The following is a 22,415-nucleotide window of genomic DNA, read 5'->3' as shown; positions in this document are numbered from 1 at the left end:
TGATCAGGAGAATGGGAGGCACTGTACTGTCATGTGATCAGGATAATGGGAGGCACTGTACTGTCATGTGATCAGGATAATGGGAGGGTCCATACTGTCATGTGATCAGGATAATGGGAGGGTCCATACTGTCATGTGATCAGGATAATGGGAGGGTCCATACTGTCATGTGATCAGGATAATGGGAGGCACTGTACTGTCATGTGATCAGGATAATGGGAGGGTCCATACTGTCATGTGATCAGGATAATGGGAGGGTCCATACTGTCATGTGATTAGATAGTATAAGAGCTGCACAACATGAGAATTCTTAATTCCTCAATTTTATTGAATAGTAGTAATAACGCCTCCCTGTGTAACATGAGTTGGTTGAAGAAGGCTTAAAGGGAACCTTAACTGAGAGTGATATGGAAGTTTCCTGTAAACAATACCAGTTGCCTGGCAGTCCAGCTGATCTCTATGGCTGAATCACACCCTGAAACAAGCATGCAGCTAATCCAGTCTGACTTCAGTCAGGGCACCTGATCTGCATGCTTGTTGAGGGGCTGTGGCTAAAAGTATTAGAGACACAGGATCAGCAGGAGAGTCGGGCAACTGGTATTATTTTAAAAGGAAAAATCCATCTCCTTCTCAGTGTAGGTTCCCTTTAAATAGCCATGTTCCACTGAAGAGAAGCAATCATTCTGCACACCAATAAGTCTGTCCAATCTGTCATAGATCAGATCTGTACAATCCACCATGAGATGGACAATTACTATCCCCCTTCCTCCATAGTAACAGAAGCCTAACGGCTAGCACTACGTCTACAGTATCAGCCCCTACCTGTTTCACAAGATTTAGTCCCGATTCTGCTAATAATAAAATCTATAGAAACTTCTATGAAGCTGGAAACTCCCACACACTGGTAGAAAATGAGACATTTACTTCTTAAGTCTGTGCCTGAAATAAATTAAACATCTATATCCCCTAAACAACATTAAATTTTTCTCTGTTTTGTGCTGAAAAGTAAGGCTTTATTAGCTGCTTCTGCTTTAGAATCCCTTTCCTTGGAGTCTCAGGAGACCGTCCTTTCTTAGTTCTCAGAGTCACATCTTCAGTTGTTGGTCCACCAGGCCGAGCCCCGGCTTACTGATGGGAGTCACATCTTCAGTTGTTGGTCCACCAGGCCGAGCCCCGGCTCACTGATGGGAGTCACATCTTCAGTTGTTGGTCCACCAGGCCGAGCCCCGGCTTACTGATGGGAGTCACATCTTCAGTTGTTGGTCCACCAGGCCGAGCCCCGGCTCACTGATGGGAGTCACATCTTCAGTTGTTGGTCCACCAGGCCGAGCCCCGGCTCACTGATGGGAGTCACATCTTCAGTTGTTGGTCCACCAGGCCGAGCCCCGGCTCACTGATGGAGTCACATCTTCAGTTGTTGGTCCACCAGGCCGAGCCCCGGCTCACTGATGGGAGTCACATCTTCAGTTGTTGGTCCACCAGGACAGCAGGCCGAGCCCCGGCTCACTGATGGAGCCCTACAAAAAATAAAACCATACTCAATCTAGTTGTCAACATATTATTGTCCAGTCTAGATGGGCTCAAGGTCGTCCAACATGCACACAAACACGCGGCCAACACAACAAACCACATGACCTGACAAACCACATGACCTGTATGTCCACCCGCCTAGACGGCTAAACAACCAACACAATTAACATACTGCGCACGCAAGAGGAATGACGGACTACACATTTAAAACAAGTACAAGTCTTTTATTCAACTTGTACACACACACCAACTGCACGATATCAGACCAACATAGATCCGACCGTTGGATCGGGCAAACTGCCTGTTATCAGTTGCTTGTCAAGTTGTTTGCAGGCGTACACATGCCTGATTGCCATCCAACAGTCTAAAGTCACATGATAATCAGGCTGCAGGTTGGTCCGTGTGTACTTAGCTTAAAGGCTCGTACACGCTCAACAAAACTGCCTGATTGTTGTCCTACTTTAGCCTGTTTTAGACTGCTGGATGACAATGAGGCGTGTGTACGTGAAAACAAGTACAAGTTGTTTAATGTGTAGTCAATCTTTCCACTATTGTGCGCAGAATGTAAATGAGTCGGTAGTTTTTCCATCAGGTCGTGCGGTACGTCAGATCGTGTGGTTCGTTGCGTTGTGCGGGTGGTCGTTTGCACATTGTGCGCATGTTGAACGTGTATATGTAGCTTGAAGAGACTCTGTAACAAAAAAAAAAAAAAAAGTTCCCCTGGGGGGTGCTCACCTCGGGAGGGGGAAGCCTCAGGGTCCCAATGAGGCCTCCCCCTCCCCTGTAGCTGCAGGCAGTCCAGCGCTGGCTCCCCCGAAGTGCCCGGCAATACAGACTCGACAAGCCTGACAAGCGCTGATATATTTACCTTCCCTGGCTCCAGTGGGGGCGCTGTTGTGCCTCTCAGCACGGAGATAGGCGGAAAAAGCCGATCTCTGCCGAGTCCGCTCTACTGCGCAGGCACAGGAGACTTGCACCTGCACAGTAGGGCAGACCAATAGAAATCGGCTATTTCCGCTTATCTCTGAGTGGAGAGCGGATACTGCGCCTACAACTTTATTACTACTTATCACAACGAAACAATCTATATGTTTTTTCCGCCACCAATTAGCCTTTCTTTGGAGGGTACTTTTTGCTAAGAATTATTTTATTCTAGAAGTGTTAACAGGAAAAAATGTATTTCTCAGTTTTCGGCCGTTATAGTTTTAAAATACATGCTACCGTAATTAAAATCCACATTATTTGCCCATTTGTCCCGGTTATTGCAACGGTTAAAATTTTTACCTAGTAAAATGTATGGCGCCAATATTTCATTTGGAAATAAAGGTGCATTTTTTCAGTTTTGCGTCAATAACTATTTACAAGCTTAGAATTAAAAAATGTTTCCGCAAAATATACCCTCTTCACATGCATATTAAAAAGGTTCAGACCCTTCGGTAACTTTTTTTTTTTTATTTCCATTTAAAATTTTATTTAGGTAATTTTTGGTGTGGGAGGTAAACAGTTAATTTTAAATATAATAATATGGGTTTATTTTATTAAAAAATGTATGTAGATGTAGTTTTACTATTTGGCCACTGTGAGATTTTTATATTTTTTTAGCTCTGAAAGAAAAGTGCTCACTTCCAGGAAGAATAAGGAGGATGGGAATTTTTTTTTGTCAGAAAAACCGCGGCCTCTGATGAAAAGCCGCCTGTTTTTCTGCCAGGGACTTAGATTAATGAAAGGGAACTATGTTCCGATTCATTGATCTCCGGGCTACCAGGGGGCGACACGGGGGCGCGCGCAGAAGCTTGGACGTGACAATCACGTCCAGGTGGCTTAAATGTAAAATGAGGTCAAAATACGTCTTTTATTGAAAAAAAAATAATGTAGATGTAATTTTACTATTTGGCCACAAAACGTCCTTGCGGATGATGCCACCGTCTCATGCACGGCTGCGTTCATTCACACGGGGACTTGGATCAATGAACGGGAACTTCAGTGATCTAACGGATAACGATCTACGGCGGAAGTTGGGGCAAGCATGAACGCGTGGCGGGAAGGGACGTAGTAGCTATGCCCCTGCACGGAGTTATGGCAATTTGCAGGGACCTAGTTACTCGTATCGGGGAAGTGGTTAAACTCTGTATATTTAGGATTAGATACCCTCTTTCCCTGAAATTAAGACATCCCCTGAAAGTAAGCCCTAGCAGCAGTAAGTGGAAAAGGTGTGACGACTTGTGTTATTACAGAGCCCATGGTCTCACAGGTATGACCAAGGTTCCATCATTGGGCCAATCGCTACACTCGCTGCTACTCAGCGAGTGCAGTGATCGGCCCAATAACAGAGCTATGGTCCCGCCTACAGGATCATCGGCTCCAGTACAAACACATGTTGCCGTACTTCTTCCCCATAGGCTGAAGATCGGGGACACAGCAGCATGGAGCTGGGGGGAAGAAAATGATTAGGGGGGTATTGCAGGAAGCGGGGGACAGCGTGACATGGAGCTAGGGGTAAGAGGAGGATGCAGGGGGACATTGCAGGAAGCGAGGGACACCAGGAGGACATAGGGTTACATGGGACTCAGGGGATAGAGGAGGACACAGGTACAGAGGGGGACGCCCGGAGGGCACTAAAGGTACAAGGGGGACACAGTGGCAGACAGTAGGTGGATCCAGCAGAGGAAGAGGCAGCACAGTGGGGAAGGCAGGAGGACACACGGCACAGGAACTTATGTGTTTATAGAAATATAAGACATCCCCTGAAAATAAGCCCTAGAACACCAGTTGGAGCAAAAATTAATGACACGGTGTTATTTTCAGGGAAACAGTCTCCCCTCCATTGCCCCTCAATCTTCTTATCTGGATGTAATTTGAAATGAAGATATATTTTCCCATAAATTACAGACTAATGTAGCATCAATCTATAACGGAAGTGCCATTCTCCTCACACATGTCCTTGTATTACTGATACTCACCACCAGGGTGTAGGGCGCCTCCTTGCGCTGGGTCTCCTCAGTAGCGGTGGACGTAGCGGAAGGATCTGCAGAGCTGGGTCCAGTGGGCGACGTGTCTATAAATGTCTCATCCACCACACGGAAGCGGATATCCTCTCCAATGTCCATGTAGAGATCATGAGCTCCTTCTTCTGTCTCATATTCCCAAACCCAGACCTGCTCGGCCTCATCGCTGGAGGACAAGTTCAGGGAAAATACATCAGCACACGGCTTATATGTGACCTCCAGTGTCAAGCAAAGGAGGCCAATCTGATCAAATCTGATGGGAATAACTCTCCAAACATGTTTAATCGAATATTCATCTCTCCCCCCCGGCATGCTGCAAAGGTAACCATATGCACGGCACCCACAGTAATACAGCCCCGTAAAAGAGAAGGACAGCCCATCACAAAGCTACTCAGTACAAGTAGGAGAGATCATGGAAATACCGGGATCTACCGCACACAGCTACCATCATAATCCTTATCAAGGCCACCACTAGCGATGGTGTCACGTTCTCATATCCATCCTCTTTTCAACACTTTCTGCCTGTCGCCTCCCTGGAAACTCACTGAAAGCCCACCTGTAACCGGAACTCTTAATTGCGAGCTGCTGTGCATGAATTTAGAAAATGTTCAGACAGTATTGCGAGAGGCACGTCGCTCTCGTAGCCTCTGAATGGCCTTCCCCATGCAGCAACTGTCACAAGGACACTTAGTTTTGGGGAGTTTCAAGGGTAGGCCGATACGTGGGAACCAGGTGTAGGCTGATATGGGGGGGGGGGGGGGGGGGGGGGGAGAACAGGCGTCGGCCGATACGTAGGGGCCAGGTGTAGGCAGATATGGGCGGGGACAGGCATTGGCTGATACATGGGGGCCAGGTGTAGGCCGATATGGGGGGAGGGAGAACAGGCGTTGGTCGATACGTGGGGGCCAGGTGTAGGCAGATATGGGTGGGGCAGTTATCGGCTGATACGTGGGGGCCAGATGTAGGCAGATATGGGCGGGGCAGGCATCGTCCTATACGTGGGGGCCAGGTGTAGGCAGATATGTGGGGGCCAGGCATTAGCTGATACGTGGGGGCCAGGTGTAGGCAGATATGGGCGGGGCAGGCATCGTCCAATATGTGGGGCCAGGTGTAGGCCGATATGTGCGGGGCAGGCATCAGCTGATTTGTGGGGGCCAGGTGTAGGCAGATATTGGGGGGTGGAACAGGTGTCGGCTGATTCAGAGGAGCCAGTTGTTGGGGGCCAGGTGTCTGTCACCACCCTTGACAGACACCAGATGTAGGCCGATATTTGGGAGGGCGGGGCAGACATTGGCTGATACGTGGGGGCCAAGTGTAGGCCGATATGGGTGGGGCAGGCGTCGGCTGAATCGTGGGAGACAGTTGTTGGACAATATGTGTGTGTGTGGAGGTGGGGGGGAGGTGTAGGTGGATATGTGCACAGGTAGAGCAGATACTCTAGTGTTCTCTATGAAGCACTACAACTAACAATGCTATACAGTAATATAATCTGAGACAGTTCATCACCAAAACATGACAGAAGGACTTTGCCCATAAGCTTACAATCTATTGCTGCTGCACTCTATAAATGGATCCTGAAGTCCAGTCAGGGGCCTGCGTGACAACTCATGGTTTACTGCTGGAAATATGAAATAACGGTCCTATATGGAGAATGTGCTGTGTCTGCAGGCCGCAGCCAGGAGGAGCTCCGTGGGGAAGATTCAGGTCCACAAACTGACAGAAGACTGTAAAGGATACAACTTAGCCGGCTGCTGTAAGGACTCCGGAGGTATAACGATGTCATCAAAGAAGCCAAGTGACACTGCAGAGGAGGAGGAGGAGGGGAAATGTTATCTTTCCAGGGCTAGAAACCCTTCCGAGCAACATAAACAACCCAGGCCAGTGAGGAGCAGCCCGGTGCTAGTCGAGCAGCAGAAATGCCGACATCAGACCAACAAGCTGTTTGATTTGTTTCCCCGATATATGGAACTCTGCCGGGGACAGGGGAATGTGCCATTCCCAGAATGACCGCTCCTGGCCTACCGACAGCCGGCAAACCTAAGAGAACATCTGGCCAGGAGTTCCCAGCTGCCACCTGAGAAGAACGTCACATGTCCCTGTGGGCAGAAGAGCGGTAGGACCTGCCGCCACATACTATGCACAGCTCGTTAATACCGGACTCTGCTGGTGCTTTCCACGTCCGGGGAACATACACATCATCCAACGTCCAAGTGATAGATTTTGCTTTGATAAGAACCCAAAATCTATTGCAAAATGTACGGCAATCTGATTGGACCGGTTGGAAATATATTTATCTATCTTACCATCTATCTGCCGAGCAATTAAGCATTGTTCTACTCAGCAGGAGACGACCAGAAGACAATGCACCAGAGATAATGACCAGTCTCTACCAGGACTTTACAGAAAATAATCTAATTACAGAAAATGTTACAGAAAGATCTAACAGAAAATTGTATAGTGTGTACTAGGCATTAGACTGGCAGACTTTTTAACACTTCTGCTGTCTGGCTAAGCGATAAGTTAATTGTTGTGCGTGTTTATCTGTAGTGCCAAATGCTGCCAGAGTTCATTAAAACACCGAGGATGTCTTTTTAGGCCTGGTTCACATTAGCGTTCGCTGTCCGGATTCGCCGTGCCGGATCCGGACCGTATACTGTAGAAACAGAACGGACGTTCGGCATACCAATGCAAAGTCTATGCGGCCGTTCACACGCGTCCGTTCCGTACAGAATGGAGCCGGATCGGATCCGGACTCGACACTTTTCCAACATGCTCTATTTTTGGGTCCGGATCATCCGGCTGACGCACCCGGACCGGATCCTGACTGCACCATCCGGATATGGAAACCTATGGGGAACGGAAAGCACAGAACACACTGGCTACAAACACCTGACGTTCTACACCACTTCCTATGCGTTTTCTAGCGGCCATTTTGGATGGGGACACATGGGCCCAGCATATCTGGAGTGGAGCAGCAGTGACTAATGTGCTGGAGCTGTTTGTCAGTATGTCAGAGGTGGAGGTGAGGCCTAAACAGCGGAGGACCTGATTCTACAGGTGCACCTTCTGCTGACCTCCCAGACCCCAGGAATTTATATAGTGTGTATCTCTTTTAAAAAACGGATCCGGATCGCAGCCGTATTCATACCTGATGATACGTATGCAAACGGACCGGATCCGGTCCGGACATCCGGTCCATTTTTTCCAAAAACGCAAGTGTGAACGGGGCCTTACATTTCCAATGTGGGAGATACTGCTGGAGTCTCTTCTCCAGTTCTCCCAAAGCTGTCCCAACGTGGTTGACATGTAAGGGTTCGTTTAGGTGTGGATACAATACCTGCAGGTACTGTTGTGTCCACAACCAGACACGTGAGATCATTTCTATCTCTACAGGTAAGAGATTTGAGATGAAACAATACATCAATTGCAATTCTAGCAATGTTGTTTATCTTATCGCCTGTGTTGCTTGTGGACTACAGTACGTGGGATGTACCACTCGCCCTTTAAGACAACGCATCTCAGAACATTTTAATGGGGCAGCTAGATGTATTAGAAATGAAGCCTATGTTACTCAGGTCTCTAGTGTATCCAGGCATTTTTTGAAGGAGCACCGGGGGGACATGGGCAGTTTCACTTTTCAGGGTATAGATAGAGTGGTTTGTCCACCTAGAGGGGGTGATTTACATCAGATTTTATTCAAATGGGAAGCCTTGTGGATATGGAGGTTAGGCACACGGACACCTACAGGCCTAAACTCAAGAATGGATATTAGTCTAGCCTATGATGTGATGGTTTGACCTTTTTATATATACAAGTCTGTTAGCCCTCCTCTCCATTCTTGTTCCTATTTTCCTTCCTCTATCCCCTTTTTCCCTCCCCTCCTCCTTCATTTCATCTCATTTAAAGGACTTACGAGGTAAAATCTTTAAAAAAGTCAAATACCTCATTTAATGCACGGAGGACGCTGTCTGCGCCCTCCCACCGGGGCCCCTGCGCTCAATATCCCCCGGGCCGGGTCCCGACTGCTCGGCCCGGGTCGGGCTCTCTTGGCTGCACAAAGATGGCCACATGAGCTGGCCGCGGCTGCGCAGTCCGCTTAGCCGCGAGTGTGGCTGCGCAGCTCTAGGGCCAACCCCCCGATCCACGCTACAAGTTGCGGAACGGCACGGAGGGCACGGACGGCGTCCTCCGTGCCTTAAATGAGCATACAGGTATTTGACTTTTTTTGAGATTTCACCTCGTAAGTCCTTTAACATGTATGTTCTCAATCTGTGCATTTATCTTGATGCTTGACCATACCATCATTGGTTTTTTAATGTTTCATTATTATATGTTTGTATATTGGCCTTTGCAATTTTATATGCATATTGTCTATGTTACTTTAAGAGGAAAGGCCACGCCCATTGGGGGCAGGCACTTGACTACTTAAACTTGTGATGATGATTAAGGAGCCTTTCAGAGCTCCGATACGCATCAGCCTTTTAAAGTGGATCCGAGACCAAGTTAGGATGTCCGCATTTTTGTGCTGGTGGACATATTTTGGGGGCATTAAACCCTTTAAATAGCTTTGTTTTGAATATATTTCACAATAAAAACCTTATAAAAATATTAAGCCACGCCCCCCCAGCGCATCTAACGCCGCGGCGTTCAGTCCTGGAATGCAAAGGGTCATGGGATCTAATTATAGGCAGGAGGAGGCAGAGGCGGTGATTCAAGTCTGGAGCTGCTGAACTCTCGCGATACTAGCGTGAGCAGCACAGTCAGTGGTGATTCTAGGAGGAGTGACACCCGGACACAGAGTGTAGCGAGGATGCAGGGAGGGGGGTGCGACCTCACTCCTCCATCACTCACCACGGACCCCCCTCGTGTCAGAGCGCAGCGTGTAGTCTCACTTTGCTCCCATCCCTCCCTCACCATGGCCCCCTTCTTCTGCCTGTGTGTGTGTGTGTATCAGAGCACAGCGTGTCTCTTACCAGTGCTGCTCCTGGACGTTCCCTGGATGTGTTGAATCCGTGCAGGCAGCTGGCAGCTCTCTGCATGTCTGTGTAAACGCGACATGCAGAGAATAGGAAGTGGTGAGAGCTGCTGGCTGGACGGTGTACCATAATTTCTGCCTGCACGGCTTCAACACAGGGAACGTCCAGGAGCAGATGAAGGGGGCCATGGTGAGGGAGGGATAGGGAAGAATTTGTATAGCAGCCACACTGCCTGGAGCTGGAGGATCGGATGTCAGGTGGTACTTTAGCTGCAGCCCCCCCCCCCCCCAACTATCCCTCCAGCTTTTATTGCTCCCCCATCCAGAATTCTCACAACCCCCTCCCCACCCTGAATGACCCTTTCCTCACCATGCTGCAGCCTGTCACCACTTTTCCACTCTCTCCCATCACCTTCAGAATGTTGCTAGAATTTCTCATCTACTCTCCCCTTCTCTACTACCACCTCACTCTGCCACCCTTTCCTTGCCTGCTGACCCCCTCTCTGCCACCTGTCACCTTTCTGCCATCCTCCCCTCCCTTTGTGGGGCCCTCTCTGCCACTTTCCCCCTCCTGTCACCCCAATACCCCTCTCCTCTCCTGTCTCTTCTTTGCCATTCTCCCCAGCTCACACTGAGCATGCACGGGATTTCAGAGGCAAGGGGAGGAGAGGGGCGTGGTGTTATCACAGGTTGAGGTGTGGAGATGCATAGCTAATTACCTGTGTAATGATTACAAGCCTAACATGGCAGCTCTCATTGTGTCACAGGAAGAAATGTTCATATATTGTTTAAGCTGTATGCAGCTAGATTTACTGTGTAAACCATCTAAATTTTAGATAAGATACAAAGACAAGTTACTTGTTATAGTTAGTTTTTCACCTCGGATCCGCTTTAAGTATCCTCTGATGTGCTAATAAATCTGTCGAGCCATCTATCTTCCCACAAATCTCATGGTGTATTCCCAGCATAAGGGACTGTGTGACGTCACAGAATCATATAAAGGTCTGTATGTTACATCCACTGCTGTACGGTTCTGACCCAGCTCTGCCTGAAGAAGAGACGTAACGTTTGGAAAGCTTGCAATAAACCTGTACAGTCTGTCATTAAAGGTATCGCCGGAATCAACACTTGTTAGTTTGATGTCTGCATAAGGAACCCGTCAGCTGCAGCCACACATATATACAGAGCTACAGAGCACCCAGCAAGCTACTGGTGAACCACAACTCCCAGCAGTGTGTGAGGGGCTGCAATGGTCCTAAAAGCCCCCTTACTAAAATGCTATGGAAAACAAAAGATTGCTGCAATAATTCAGGTTGGAGTGAGCTCCGAGATGTCTCCCACAATCCATCACTGCTGAATATGCAAATTGTCCATTGTTGTCCCTGTCAGCTCACTCCAGCCTGAATTACCGCAAATTCCTTCTGCTTTAGGAAAGCAATCTTTTGTTTTAGATATACAGTGGTGTGAAAAACTATTTGCCCCCTTCCTGATTTCTTATTCTTTTGCATGTTTGTCACACTTCAATGTTTCTGCTCATCAAAAACCGTTCACTATTAGTCAAAGATAACATAATTGAACACAAAATGCAGTTTTAACTGATGGTTTTTATTATTTAGTGAGAAAAAAACTCAAAACCTACATGGCCCTGTGTGAAAAAGAAATTGCCCCCTGAACCTAATAACTGGTTGGGCCACCCTTAGCAGCAATAACTGCAATCAAGCGTTTGCGATAACTTGCAACGAGTCTTTTACAGCGCTCTGGAGGAATTTTGGCCCACTCATCTTTGCAGAATTGTTGTAATTCAGCTTTGAGGGTTTTCTAGAATGAACCGCCTTTTTAAGGTCATGCCACAACATCTCAATAGGATTCAGGTCAGGACTTTGACTAGGCCACTCCAAAGTCTTCATTTTGTTTTTCTTCAGCCATTCAGAGGTGGATTTGCTGGTGTGTTTTGGGTCATTGTTCTGCTGCAGCACCCAAGATCGCTTCAGCTTGAGTTGACAAACAGATGGCCGGACATTCTCCATCAGGTTTTTAGGTAGACAGTAGAATTCATGGTTCCATCTATCACAGCAAGCCTTCCAGGTCCTGAAGCAGCAAAACAACCCCAGACCATCACACTACCACCACCATATTTTACTGTTGGTATGATGTTCTTTTGCTGAAATGCTGTGTTACTTCTACGCCAGATGTAACGGGACACACACCTTCCAAAAAGTTCAACTTATGTCTCGTCGGTCCACAAGGTATTTTCCTAAAAGTCTTGGCAATCATTGAGATGTTTTTTTAGCAGAATTGAGACGAGCCTTAATGTTCTTTTTGCTTAAAGGTGGTTTGCGCCGTGGATATCTGCCATGCAGGCCGTTTTTGCCCAGTCTCTTTCTTATGGTGGAGTCGTGAACAATGACCTTAATTGAGGCAAGTGAGGCCTGCAGTTCTTTAGATGTTGTCCTGGGGTCTTTTGTTGCCTCTCGGATGAGTTTTCTCTGCGCTCTTGGGGTAATATTGGTCGGCCGGCCACTCCTGGGGAGGTTCATCACTGTTCCATGTTTTTGCCATTTGTGGATAATGGCTCTCACTGTGGTTCGCTGGAGTCCCAAAGCTTTAGAAATGGCTTTATAACGTTTACCAGACTGATAGATCTCAATTACAGTACTTTTCTTCTCATTTCATCCTGAATTTCTTTGGATCTTGGCATGATGTCTAGCTTTTGAGGTGCTTTTGGTCTACTTCTCTGTGTCAGATAGCTCCTATTTAAGTGATTTCTTGAGTGAAACAGGTGTGGCAGTAATCAGGCCTGGGGGTGACTACAGAAATTGAACGCAGGTGTGATAAACCACAGCTAAGTTATTTTTTTAACAAGGGGGGCAATCACTTTTTCACACAGGGCCATGTAGGTTTGGAGTTTTTTTTTCTCACTAAATAATAAAAACCATCATTTTAAAACTGCATTTTGTGTTCAATTATGTTATCTTTGACTAATAGTTAACGGTTTTTGATGAGCAGAAACATTTAAGTGTGACAAACATGCAAAAGAATAAGAAATCAGGAAGGGGGCAAATCGTTTTTCACACCACTGTATGCAGCATACAGATGGTTGTTTCGGGAGAAGTGGCGGTTTAGGACTTGTGTCAGATGTGAGTTGCGTTATCTGCTCCAGAAGCAAGGTGAGATCTCCGCAATGAGCGCACCTGGAGGAATGTCGGAGCATCTGGAGGTATTTTATTACTGGGGATTTAAGCTGCTTCGTGTTGCAGAGTCCAGGATAAGAAACAGAGGAACCTCTCCCAACACTGGAGGAGACGGAACAACTGACACACGCTCTCCATCCTCTCCACTCTATACAAAGTATGGAAAGGTCTACTACAACACTTCCCATCCCCCGATTTTGCACGTGGGCCTCAGGGCTGCCAAATCCCCCTTTAAATGTGGACTCATAAGTTATACAGGTTCTGGGGCTACTTACACATAATCAGTGCCTAAACTGCATCTAACTAGCCACAAGACCTGTATAACGCATGTGTCAGTAGCTAAAGGGAGGAGGTGGCAGCAGTTGTGGCTCTCAGACTCGGACATAGATCAGGAACAGAGGAGGACGACTTTCAGAAGGTTGTGGTCAGAAAGCTGAAAACCTCAGAGAAAAACCTGAAACACAAAAGAAGAAGAAGGTGGGAAGTTTTAGCCAAATTATCAGTAATGGGGGGGATGCCAAGAAAGATAATTATGGAAATGTCAGCTGGTCGATTTCTAGGCTAAACTGCTCCCATGGCAAGGGCATAAAAATTGCCCCCAGTATAGCTAGCCAGGCATAGGTGCCCCCAGTATAGGTTGGCCAGGTATAGATGCCCCCAGTATAGGTAGCTAGGTATAGGTGCCCCAGTATAGGTAGCCAGGTATAGGTGCCCCCAGTGTAGGTAGCTAGGTATAGGTGCCCCAGTATAGGTAGCCAGGTATAGGTGCCCCCAGTGTAGGTAGCCAGGTATAGATGCCTTCAGTATAGGTAGCCAGGTATAGGTTACCCCCCAGTATAGGTTAGTCAGGCATAGGTGCCCCCAGTATAGGTAGCCAGGTATAGGTGCCCCCAGTGTAGGTAGCCAGGTATAGGTGCCCCCAGTGTAGGTAGCCAGGTATAGGTGCCCCCTCAAGTATAGGTTAGCCCAGGTATAGGTTCCCCCCAGTATAGGTTAGCCAAGTATAGGTTCCCCTCAAGTATAGGTTAGCCAGGTATAGGTTCCCCCAGTATAGGTTAGCCAGGTATAGATGCCCCCAGTATAGGTTAGCCAGGTATAGGTTCCCCTCAAGTATAGGTTAGCCAGGTATAGGTTCCCCCAGTATAGGTTAGCCAGGTATAGGTTACCCCCCCCCCCCCCAGTATAGGTTAACCAGGTATAGATGCCCCAGTATAGGTTAGCCAGGTATAGGTTACCCCCCCCCCAGTATAGGTAGCCAGGTATAGGTTCCCCCACAGTATAGGTTAGCCAGGTATAGATGCCCCCAGTATAGGTTAGCCAGGTATAGGTTCCCCCAGTATAGGTTAGCCAGGTATAGGTTCCCCCAGAGTAGGTTAGCCAGGTATAGGTTCCCCCCAAGTATAGGTTAGCCAGGTATAGATTCCCCCAGTATAGGTTAGCCAGGTATAGGTTCCCCCCCAGTATAGGTTAGCCAGGTATAGGTGCCCCCAGTATAGGTTAGCCAGGTATAGGTGCTCCCAGTATAGGTTAGCCAGGTATAGGTTCCCCCCAAGTATAGGTTAGCCAGCTATAGATGCCCCCAGTATAGGTTAGCCAGGTATAGGTCCCCCCCCCCCCAAGTATAGGTTAGCCAGGTATAGGTTCCCCCCAAGTATAGGTTAGCCAGGTATAGGTTCCCCCAGTATAGGTTAGCCAGGTATAGGTTCCCCTCAAGTATAGGTTAGCCAGGTATAGGTTCCCCCCAAGCATAGGTTAGCCAGGTATAGGTTCCCCCAGTATAGGTTAGCCAGGTATAGGTTCCCCCCAGTATAGGTTAGCCAGGTATAGGTTCCCCCAGTATAGGTTAGCCAGGTATAGGTTCCCCTCAAGTATAGGTTAGCCAGGTATAGGTTCCCCCCCAGTATAGGTTAGCCAGGTATAGGTTCCCCCAGTATAGGTTAGCCAGGTATAGGTTCCCCCCAGTATAGGTTAGCCAGGTATAGGTTACCCCCCCCCCAGTATAGGTTAGCCAGGTATAAGTGCCCCCAGTATAGGTTAGCCAGGTATATGTGCCCCCAGTATAGGTTAGCCAAGTATAGGTGCCCCCAGTATATTTTAGCCAGGTATAGGTGCCCCCAGTATATGTTATCCAGGTATAGGTGCCCTCAGTATAGGTTAGCCAGGTATAAGTGCCCCCAGTATAGGTTAGCCAAGTATAGGTGCCCCCAGTATATGTTAGCCAGGTAAAGGTGCCCCCAGTATAGGTTAGCCAGGTATAGGTTCCCCCCAGTATAGGTTAGCCAGGTATAGGTTCCCCCCAGTATAGGTTAGCCAGGTATAGGTTCCCCCCCAGTATAGGTTAGCCAGGTATAGGTGCCCCCAGTATAGGTGCCCCCAGTATAGGTTCCCCCCCCCCATTATAGGTTAGCCAGATATAGATGCCCCCAGTATAGGTTAGCCAGGTATAGGTTACCCCCCAGTATAGGTTAGTCAGGTATAGATGCCCCCAGTATAGGTTAGCCAGGTATAAGTGCCCCCAGTATAGGTTAGCCAGGTATAGGTTACCCCCCAGTATAGGTTAGCCAGATATAGATGCCCCCAGTATAGGTTAACCAGGTATAGGTGCCCCCAGTATAGGTTAGCCAGGTATAGGTTACCCCCCAGTATAGGTTAGTCAGGTATAGATGCCCCCAGTATAGGTTAGCCAGGTATAGGTTACCCCCCAGTATAGGTTAGTCAGGTATAGATGCCCCCAGTATAGGTTAGCCAGATATAGATGCCCCCAGTATAGGTTAGCCAGATATAGATGCCCCCAGTATAGGTTAGTCAGGTATAGATGCCCCCAGTATAGGTTAGCCAGGTATAGGTTACCCCCCAGTATAGGTTAGTCAGGTATAGATGCCCCCAGTATAGGTTAGCCAGATATAGATGCCCCCAGTATAGGTTAGACAGGTAGAGGTGCCCCCAGTATAGGTTAGCCAGGTATAGTTTCCCCCCACTACAGGTTAGCCAGGTAAGTGCCCCAGTATATGTTAGCCAGGTAAAGGTGTCCCCAGTATAGGTTAGCCAGGTATAGGTTCCGCCCCACATAGTTAAGCCAGGAATAGGCTCCCCCCAGTATAGGTTAGCCAGGTATAGGTGCCCCCGGTATAGGTTAGCCAGGTAAGTGCCCCAGTATAGGTAGCAAAGCAAAAGTAGCACCAGACGGTACCCACTGCCAATCCCACATCCCCCCCCCCCCCCAATCTGCACAAGATACATATTATCTTCATTGCTATATGCCTTTGCACAAAATGAACTTTTTTGAAAAGAGTTAAATGTGAGGGCATTTGCAATGAAATCACGGTTAGCACTGTGGAGCTTTCATCGTGTCTTTTTGTTGCTCCTGTAATTAGTTATCAGCGAGTCTTACTATAGCTGAACGAGAAAGTGTAATTTGCATAATTAAATGTTTAGCCCTTTAAGTGAGAAAATAGAGAACACAGCCTAGGACTATGCAGGCGTGGCACTGAATACACACGTGTTATCTCGTGTCACGTCACTTCCGGTACCCTTTACACGTCTCCTTGTTGTTCCACAAAACTCTGACTTTATAACTAGATAAGATTCCACTGATTTAGAATAAAACTGCTGAGTATTCCGTCTCACTCACCATGGACTCCTTCTGGGCTGCAGCCTTTGATTTTTCCCATCAAGATTTCATCAAGGAATGGGTGGAAGACAACATACCGGAAGTGAACTGAAAGAGAAAACATACAAACTGTAAGGGCCGGAGCCCACGAATGCAGTTGTGCGCAATTGTGTCCGCTTTTCAGCATCTGTAACATTGATGTGTTTCTGAAAAGCGGACACAACTGCGTACAACTGCGTTAGTGGGCTCAGGCCCTTAACAAGACAACAAACTGACACACGCCTGGCACCACACATACACTGCCACTAGCCAACACTGCCACACCTCCAGCACCACACATACACTGCCACTAGCCAACACTGCCACACCTCCAGCACCACACATACACTGTCACTAACCATAAGATCCCGTGTAATAGGCAGTGACACTCACCTTTCGTGTGAGAGGCTCCGTCTCCCGGGAATATGTAGGAATCCTCCAGCTTAGTGATGTCATAGAGACAGATGCAGAGACCCATGTTATACACAACCTATGGGAGCAATCAGATCAGTGTGAGCGTCAGATAAACCTGAGACTGCCGAGCGTCCCCTGACAACAGCAATAATCCCAACACAGGATAAACCACATCCTGATCCACAGCTGCATATCCCACCAGCCACGGATCTCCTGCCAACACAGGATAAACCACATCCTGATCCACAGCTGCATATCCCACCAGCCACGGATCTCCTCCCAACACAGGATAAACCACATCCTGATCCACAGCTGCATATCCCACCAGCCACAGATCTCCTCCCAACACAGGAGAAACACATCCTGATCCACAGCTGCATATCCCACCAGCCACAGATCTCCTCCCAACACAGGAGAAACACATCCGGATCCACAGCTGCATATCCCACCAGCCACAGATCTCCTCCCAACACAGGATAAACCACATCCTGATCCACAGCTGCATATCCCACCAGCCACGGATCTCCTCCCAACACAGGATAAACCACATCCTGATCCACAGCTGCACATCCCACCAGCCACAGATCTCCTCCCAACACAGGAGAAACACATCCGGATCCACAGCTGCATATCCCACCAGCCACGGATCTCCTCCCAACACAGGATAAACCACATCCTGATCCACAGCTGCATATCCCACCAGCCACAGATCTCCCAACACAGGAGAAACCACATCCTGATCCACAGCTGCATATCCCACCAGCCACGGATCTCCTCCCAACACAGGAGAAACCACATCCTGATCCACAGCTGCATATCCCACCAGCCACGGATCTCCTCCCAACACAGGAGAAACACATCCTGATCCACAGCTGCATATCCCACCAGCCACGGATCTCCTCCCAACACAGGAGAAACACATCCTGATCCACAGCTGCATATCCCACCAGCCACGGATCTCCTCCCAACACAGGATAAACCACATCCTGATCCACAGCTGCATATCCCACCAGCCACGGATCTCCTCCCAACACAGGAGAAACACATCCTGATCCACAGCTGCATATCCCACCAGCCACGGATCTCCTCCCAACACAGGAGAAACACATCCTGATCCACAGCTGCATATCCCACCAGCCACGGATCTCCTCCCAACACAGGATAAACACATCCTGATCCACAGCTGCATATCCCTCCAGCCACGGATCTCCTCCCAATACAGGATAAACCACATCCTGATCCACAGCTGCATATCCCACCAGCCACGGATCTCCTCCCAACACATCGCATCGCCCCCCTAAAATCCATCATGAACGCAGCAGCCAGACTCATCTACTCCTCCCACCGCTCTGTCTCCACAACTCCCCTACGCAAATCCCTTCATTGGCTTCCAATTCACTTCAGAATCAGCTTCAAGATCCTATGTTTGGCATACAAATCCTTACACAAGTCCTGCCCAACCTACATCTCTGACCTGGTCAGCAGATATACACCTGGCCGCCCACTTCGCTCCTCCAACGACCTCCTCTTAACCACCCCACGCATCTCGCACTCCCATGCCAGACTGCAGGACTTCACTAGAGCTGCCCCTATCCTGTGGAACTCTCTCCCGCTGCCCATCAGGCTCGCTCCCACCTTCAACACCTTCAAAAAAGCACTCAAAACTCACTTCTTCAAGGAGGCCTACATCAACTCAACACTACCCTAATCCTTTCTGCCAATAACTTCTTGATGCACCCCCTCCTTTTGTGTCACCAGCCCCTCCCTCTAGATTGTAAGCCTTTAGCAGGGCCCTCTTCCCTTGTGTATCATACTTGACTGTGTGCACTTTACCCAAAATTTGGAACTGGTAATTTTTACCACTACCATTCCAGTTTATGATCTGGTATGTACTACTATCTGCATTGTGTTGTGTATCTTATTGCTATTACCTGTATTGTTGTATCTATGGTCTGTTACCTGTATTGTTCTGTCACCCCTGTTATCATTGTCTGTAATCCTATTTATTGTACAGCGCTGTGTAATTAGTTGGCGCTATATAAATCTAATAAATAATAATAATAATAATAATAACACAGGATAAACCACATCCTGATCCACAGCTGCATATCCCACCAGCCACGGATCTCCTCCCAACACAGGATAAACCACATCCTGATCCACAGCTGCATATCCCACCAGCCACGGATCTCCTCCCAACACAGGATAAACCACATCCTGATCCACAGCTGCATATCCCACCAGCCACGGATCTCCTGCCAACACAGGAGAAACACATCCTGATCCACAGCTGCATATCCCACCAGCCACGGATCTCCTCCCAACACAGGATAAACCACATCCTGATCCACAGCTGCATATCCCACCAGCCACGGATCTCCTCCCAACACAGGATAAACCACATCCTGATCCACAGCTGCATATCCCACCAGCCAGATCTCCTCCCAACAGAGGAAACATCCACTCCCAGGGTCCCCCAGTGTCCTCCCCAGACTCTGCTAGCCGAGTGCTCATCCAGCTAATTATGGTGAGCACCCGGATGTCATCGCCTCTTCATCCCCCTCCTGTGCTGTAAGCCATACATGTCAAACTCCGGCCCTCAGGCCACATCTGGCCCTCAGAGCCATTAAATGTGCCCCCCCCCCCCCCAGTGGTTACCCCACTTTGCATTATGTTTGGCCCACTCTAGACCACCAGGGAAGCTATATTGGAGGTGAAGCCCTAGATCACCAAGGAAGCCATATGGGGGAGGTAGGGGGAAAGCACTAGACACCAAGGAACTGTATAAGAGAGGGTGGGGACCTCTAGGCACCAGGGAACTGTATAAGGGAGGAGGGCGGTCCGTAGACATTGAGATTGGCCCATGACTTGGTCCCAGTGTTCAATTTCGGCCCATTTTTTATTTGCGTTTGACACCCCTGCAGTAAGCAGAGTTGCACCGGCCCTGCATTCCCTGATACGCTCCACCCGCCTTTGTTTTTCATGCCTCCTGCCATGTTGTTGTCCAAAGTACAATACACACAACTGTGGCTCACACACCCATATTCATATGTGACCATTCCTGAGCCAAACTTCAACCATCATAGACTACTCATTTACCTTACCTGGTTCACCTTTAGGCATTCTATACAATCTATATGTATTATAGATACACTGTGAGATACCATAGAACCCCTTATAGGACTTGCAGAATCCAGGCCTGACCACCAGGGGGAGCTGAACTATATTAGGCTGATTGTATTATATGTATTATAAATATATAGTCTGATACCACAGGACACCTTCACAGGTCTTGTGGAGTTCAGGCCTGACCACCAGGGAGAGCTGCACTATATTATAGGCTGATAGTGTATTATATGTATTATAGATATATAGTCAGATACCACAGGACACCTTCACAGGTCTTGTGGAGTCCAGGCCTGACCACCAGGGGGAGCTGCACTATATTATAGGCTGATAGTGTATTATATGTATTATAGATATACAGTCAGATACCACAGGACACCATCACAGGTCTTGTGGAGTTCAGGCCTGACCACCAGGGAGAGCTGCACTATATTATAGGCTGATAGTGTATTATATGTATTATAGATATATAGTCAGATACCACAGGACACCTTCACAGGTCTTGTGGAGTCCAGGCCTGACCACCAGGGGGAGCTGCACTATATTATAGGCTGATAGTGTATTATATGTATTATAGATATACAGTCAGATACCACAGGACACCTTCACAGGTCTTGTGGAGCCCAGGCCTGACCACCAGGGGGAGCTGCACTATATTATAGGCTGATAGTGTATTATATGTATTATAGATATATAGTCAGATACCACAGGAGGCCTTCACTGGTCTTGTGGAGTCCAGGCCTGACCACCAGGGGGAGCTGTACTATATTATAGGCTGATAGTGTATTATATGTATTATAGATATATAGTCAGATACCACAGGAGGCCTTCACAGGTCTTGTGGAGCCCAGGCCTGACCACCAGGGGGAGCAGCACTATATTATAGGCTGATAATGTATTATATGTATTATAGATATATAGTCAGATACCACAGGACACCATCACAGGTCTTGTGGGGTCCAGGCCTGACCACTAGGGGGAGCTGCACTATATTATAGGCTGATAGTGTATTATATGTAATATAGATATATAGTCAGATACCACAGGGCACCTGCACAGGTCTTGTGGAGTCCAGGCCTGACCACTAGGGGGAGCTGCACTATATTATAGACTGATAGTGTATTATATGTATTATAGATATACAGTCAGATACCACAGGACATCTTCACAGGTCTTGTGGAGTCCAGGCCTGGCCACCAGGGGGAGCTGCACTATATTATAGGCTGATAGTGTATTATATGTATTATAGAGATATAGTCAGATACCACAGGACACCTTCACAGGTCTTGTGGAGTCCAGGCCTGACCACCAGGGGGAGCTGCACTATATTATAGGCTGATAGTGTATTATATGTAATATAGATATATAGTCAGATACCACAGGACACCGTCACAGGTCTTGTGGAGTCCAGGCCTGGCCACTAGGGGGAGCTGCACTATATTATAGGCTGATAGTGTATTATATGTATTATAGAGATATAGTCAGATACCACAGGACACCTTCACAGGTGTTGTGGAGTTCAGGCCTGACCACCAGGAGGAGCTGCACTATATTATAGGCTGATAGTGTATTATATGTATTATAGATTTATAGTCAGATACCACAGGACACCTTCACATGTCTTGTAGAGTCCAGGCCTGACCACCAGGGGAACTGCACTATATTATAGGCTGATAGTGTATTATATGTATTATAGATCTATAGTCAGATACCACAGGACACCTTCACAGGTCTTGTGGAGTCCAGGCCTGACCACCAGGGGGAGCTGCACTATATTATAGACTGATAGTGTATTATATGTATTATAGATATATAGTCAGATACCGCAGGACACCTTCACAGGTCTTGTGGAGTCCAGGCCTGACCACCAGGGGGAGCTGCACTATATTATAGGCTGATAGTGTATTATATGTATTATAGATATATAGTCAGATACCACAGGACACCCTCACAGGTCTTGTGGAGTCCAGGCCTGACCACCAGGGGGAGCTGCACTATATTATAGGCTGATAGTGTATTATATGTATTATAGATATATAGTCAGATACCACAGGGCACCTTCACAGGTCTTGTGAGGCCAGGCCTGACCACCAGGGGGAGCTGCACTATATTATAGGCTGATAGTGTATTATATGTATTAAAGATATATAGTCAGATACTGCAGGACACCTTCACAGGACTTGTGGAGTGCAGGCCTGACCACCAGAAGGAGCTGCACTATATTATAGACTAATAGTGTATTATATGTATTATAGATATATAGTCAGATACCGCAGGACACCCTCACAGGTCTTGTGGAGTCCAGGCCTGACCACCAGGGGGTGCTGCACTATATTATAGGCTGATAGTGTATTATATGTATTATAGATATATAGCCAGATACCACAGGACACCCTCACAGGTCTTGTGGAGTCCAGGCCTGACCACCAGGGGGAGCTGCACTATATTATACAGGGCTGTGGAGTCGGAGTTGGAGTCGGGGCAATTTTTGGCACCCGGAGTTGGAGTCGTGGTTTCAGAAACTG

At 47.9% G+C, this 22,415-nt stretch overlaps 1 protein-coding gene across 1 annotated transcript in view; it reads right to left on the bottom strand.

Moving 5' to 3' along the window:
• Positions 1–305: 305 nt before the first annotated feature.
• The window catches only part of POLR3H (RNA polymerase III subunit H), a 36,206-nt gene continuing 14,096 nt past the window's right edge, over positions 306–22,415 (bottom strand). Inside the window, exons 3-7 of the mRNA XM_068264835.1 lie at positions 16,744–16,840; positions 16,333–16,419; positions 6,273–6,336; positions 4,491–4,701; positions 306–1,517 (exon numbers count right to left, since the gene is read on the bottom strand). Of these exons, the coding sequence (XP_068120936.1) occupies positions 1,464–1,517; positions 4,491–4,701; positions 6,273–6,336; positions 16,333–16,419; positions 16,744–16,840 (513 nt within the window). The 3' untranslated portion in view covers positions 306–1,463. The remainder of the gene's footprint in view (positions 1,518–4,490; positions 4,702–6,272; positions 6,337–16,332; positions 16,420–16,743; positions 16,841–22,415) is intronic.

The sequence above is a fragment of the Hyperolius riggenbachi genome, unplaced genomic scaffold (genome assembly GCF_040937935.1).
Source record: "Hyperolius riggenbachi isolate aHypRig1 unplaced genomic scaffold, aHypRig1.pri scaffold_174, whole genome shotgun sequence".
In the NCBI taxonomy this organism is placed as follows: Eukaryota; Metazoa; Chordata; class Amphibia; order Anura; family Hyperoliidae; genus Hyperolius; species Hyperolius riggenbachi.
Note: the sequence above shows the minus strand (reverse complement) of the source record. Positions and strands in the feature narration are given on the sequence as shown.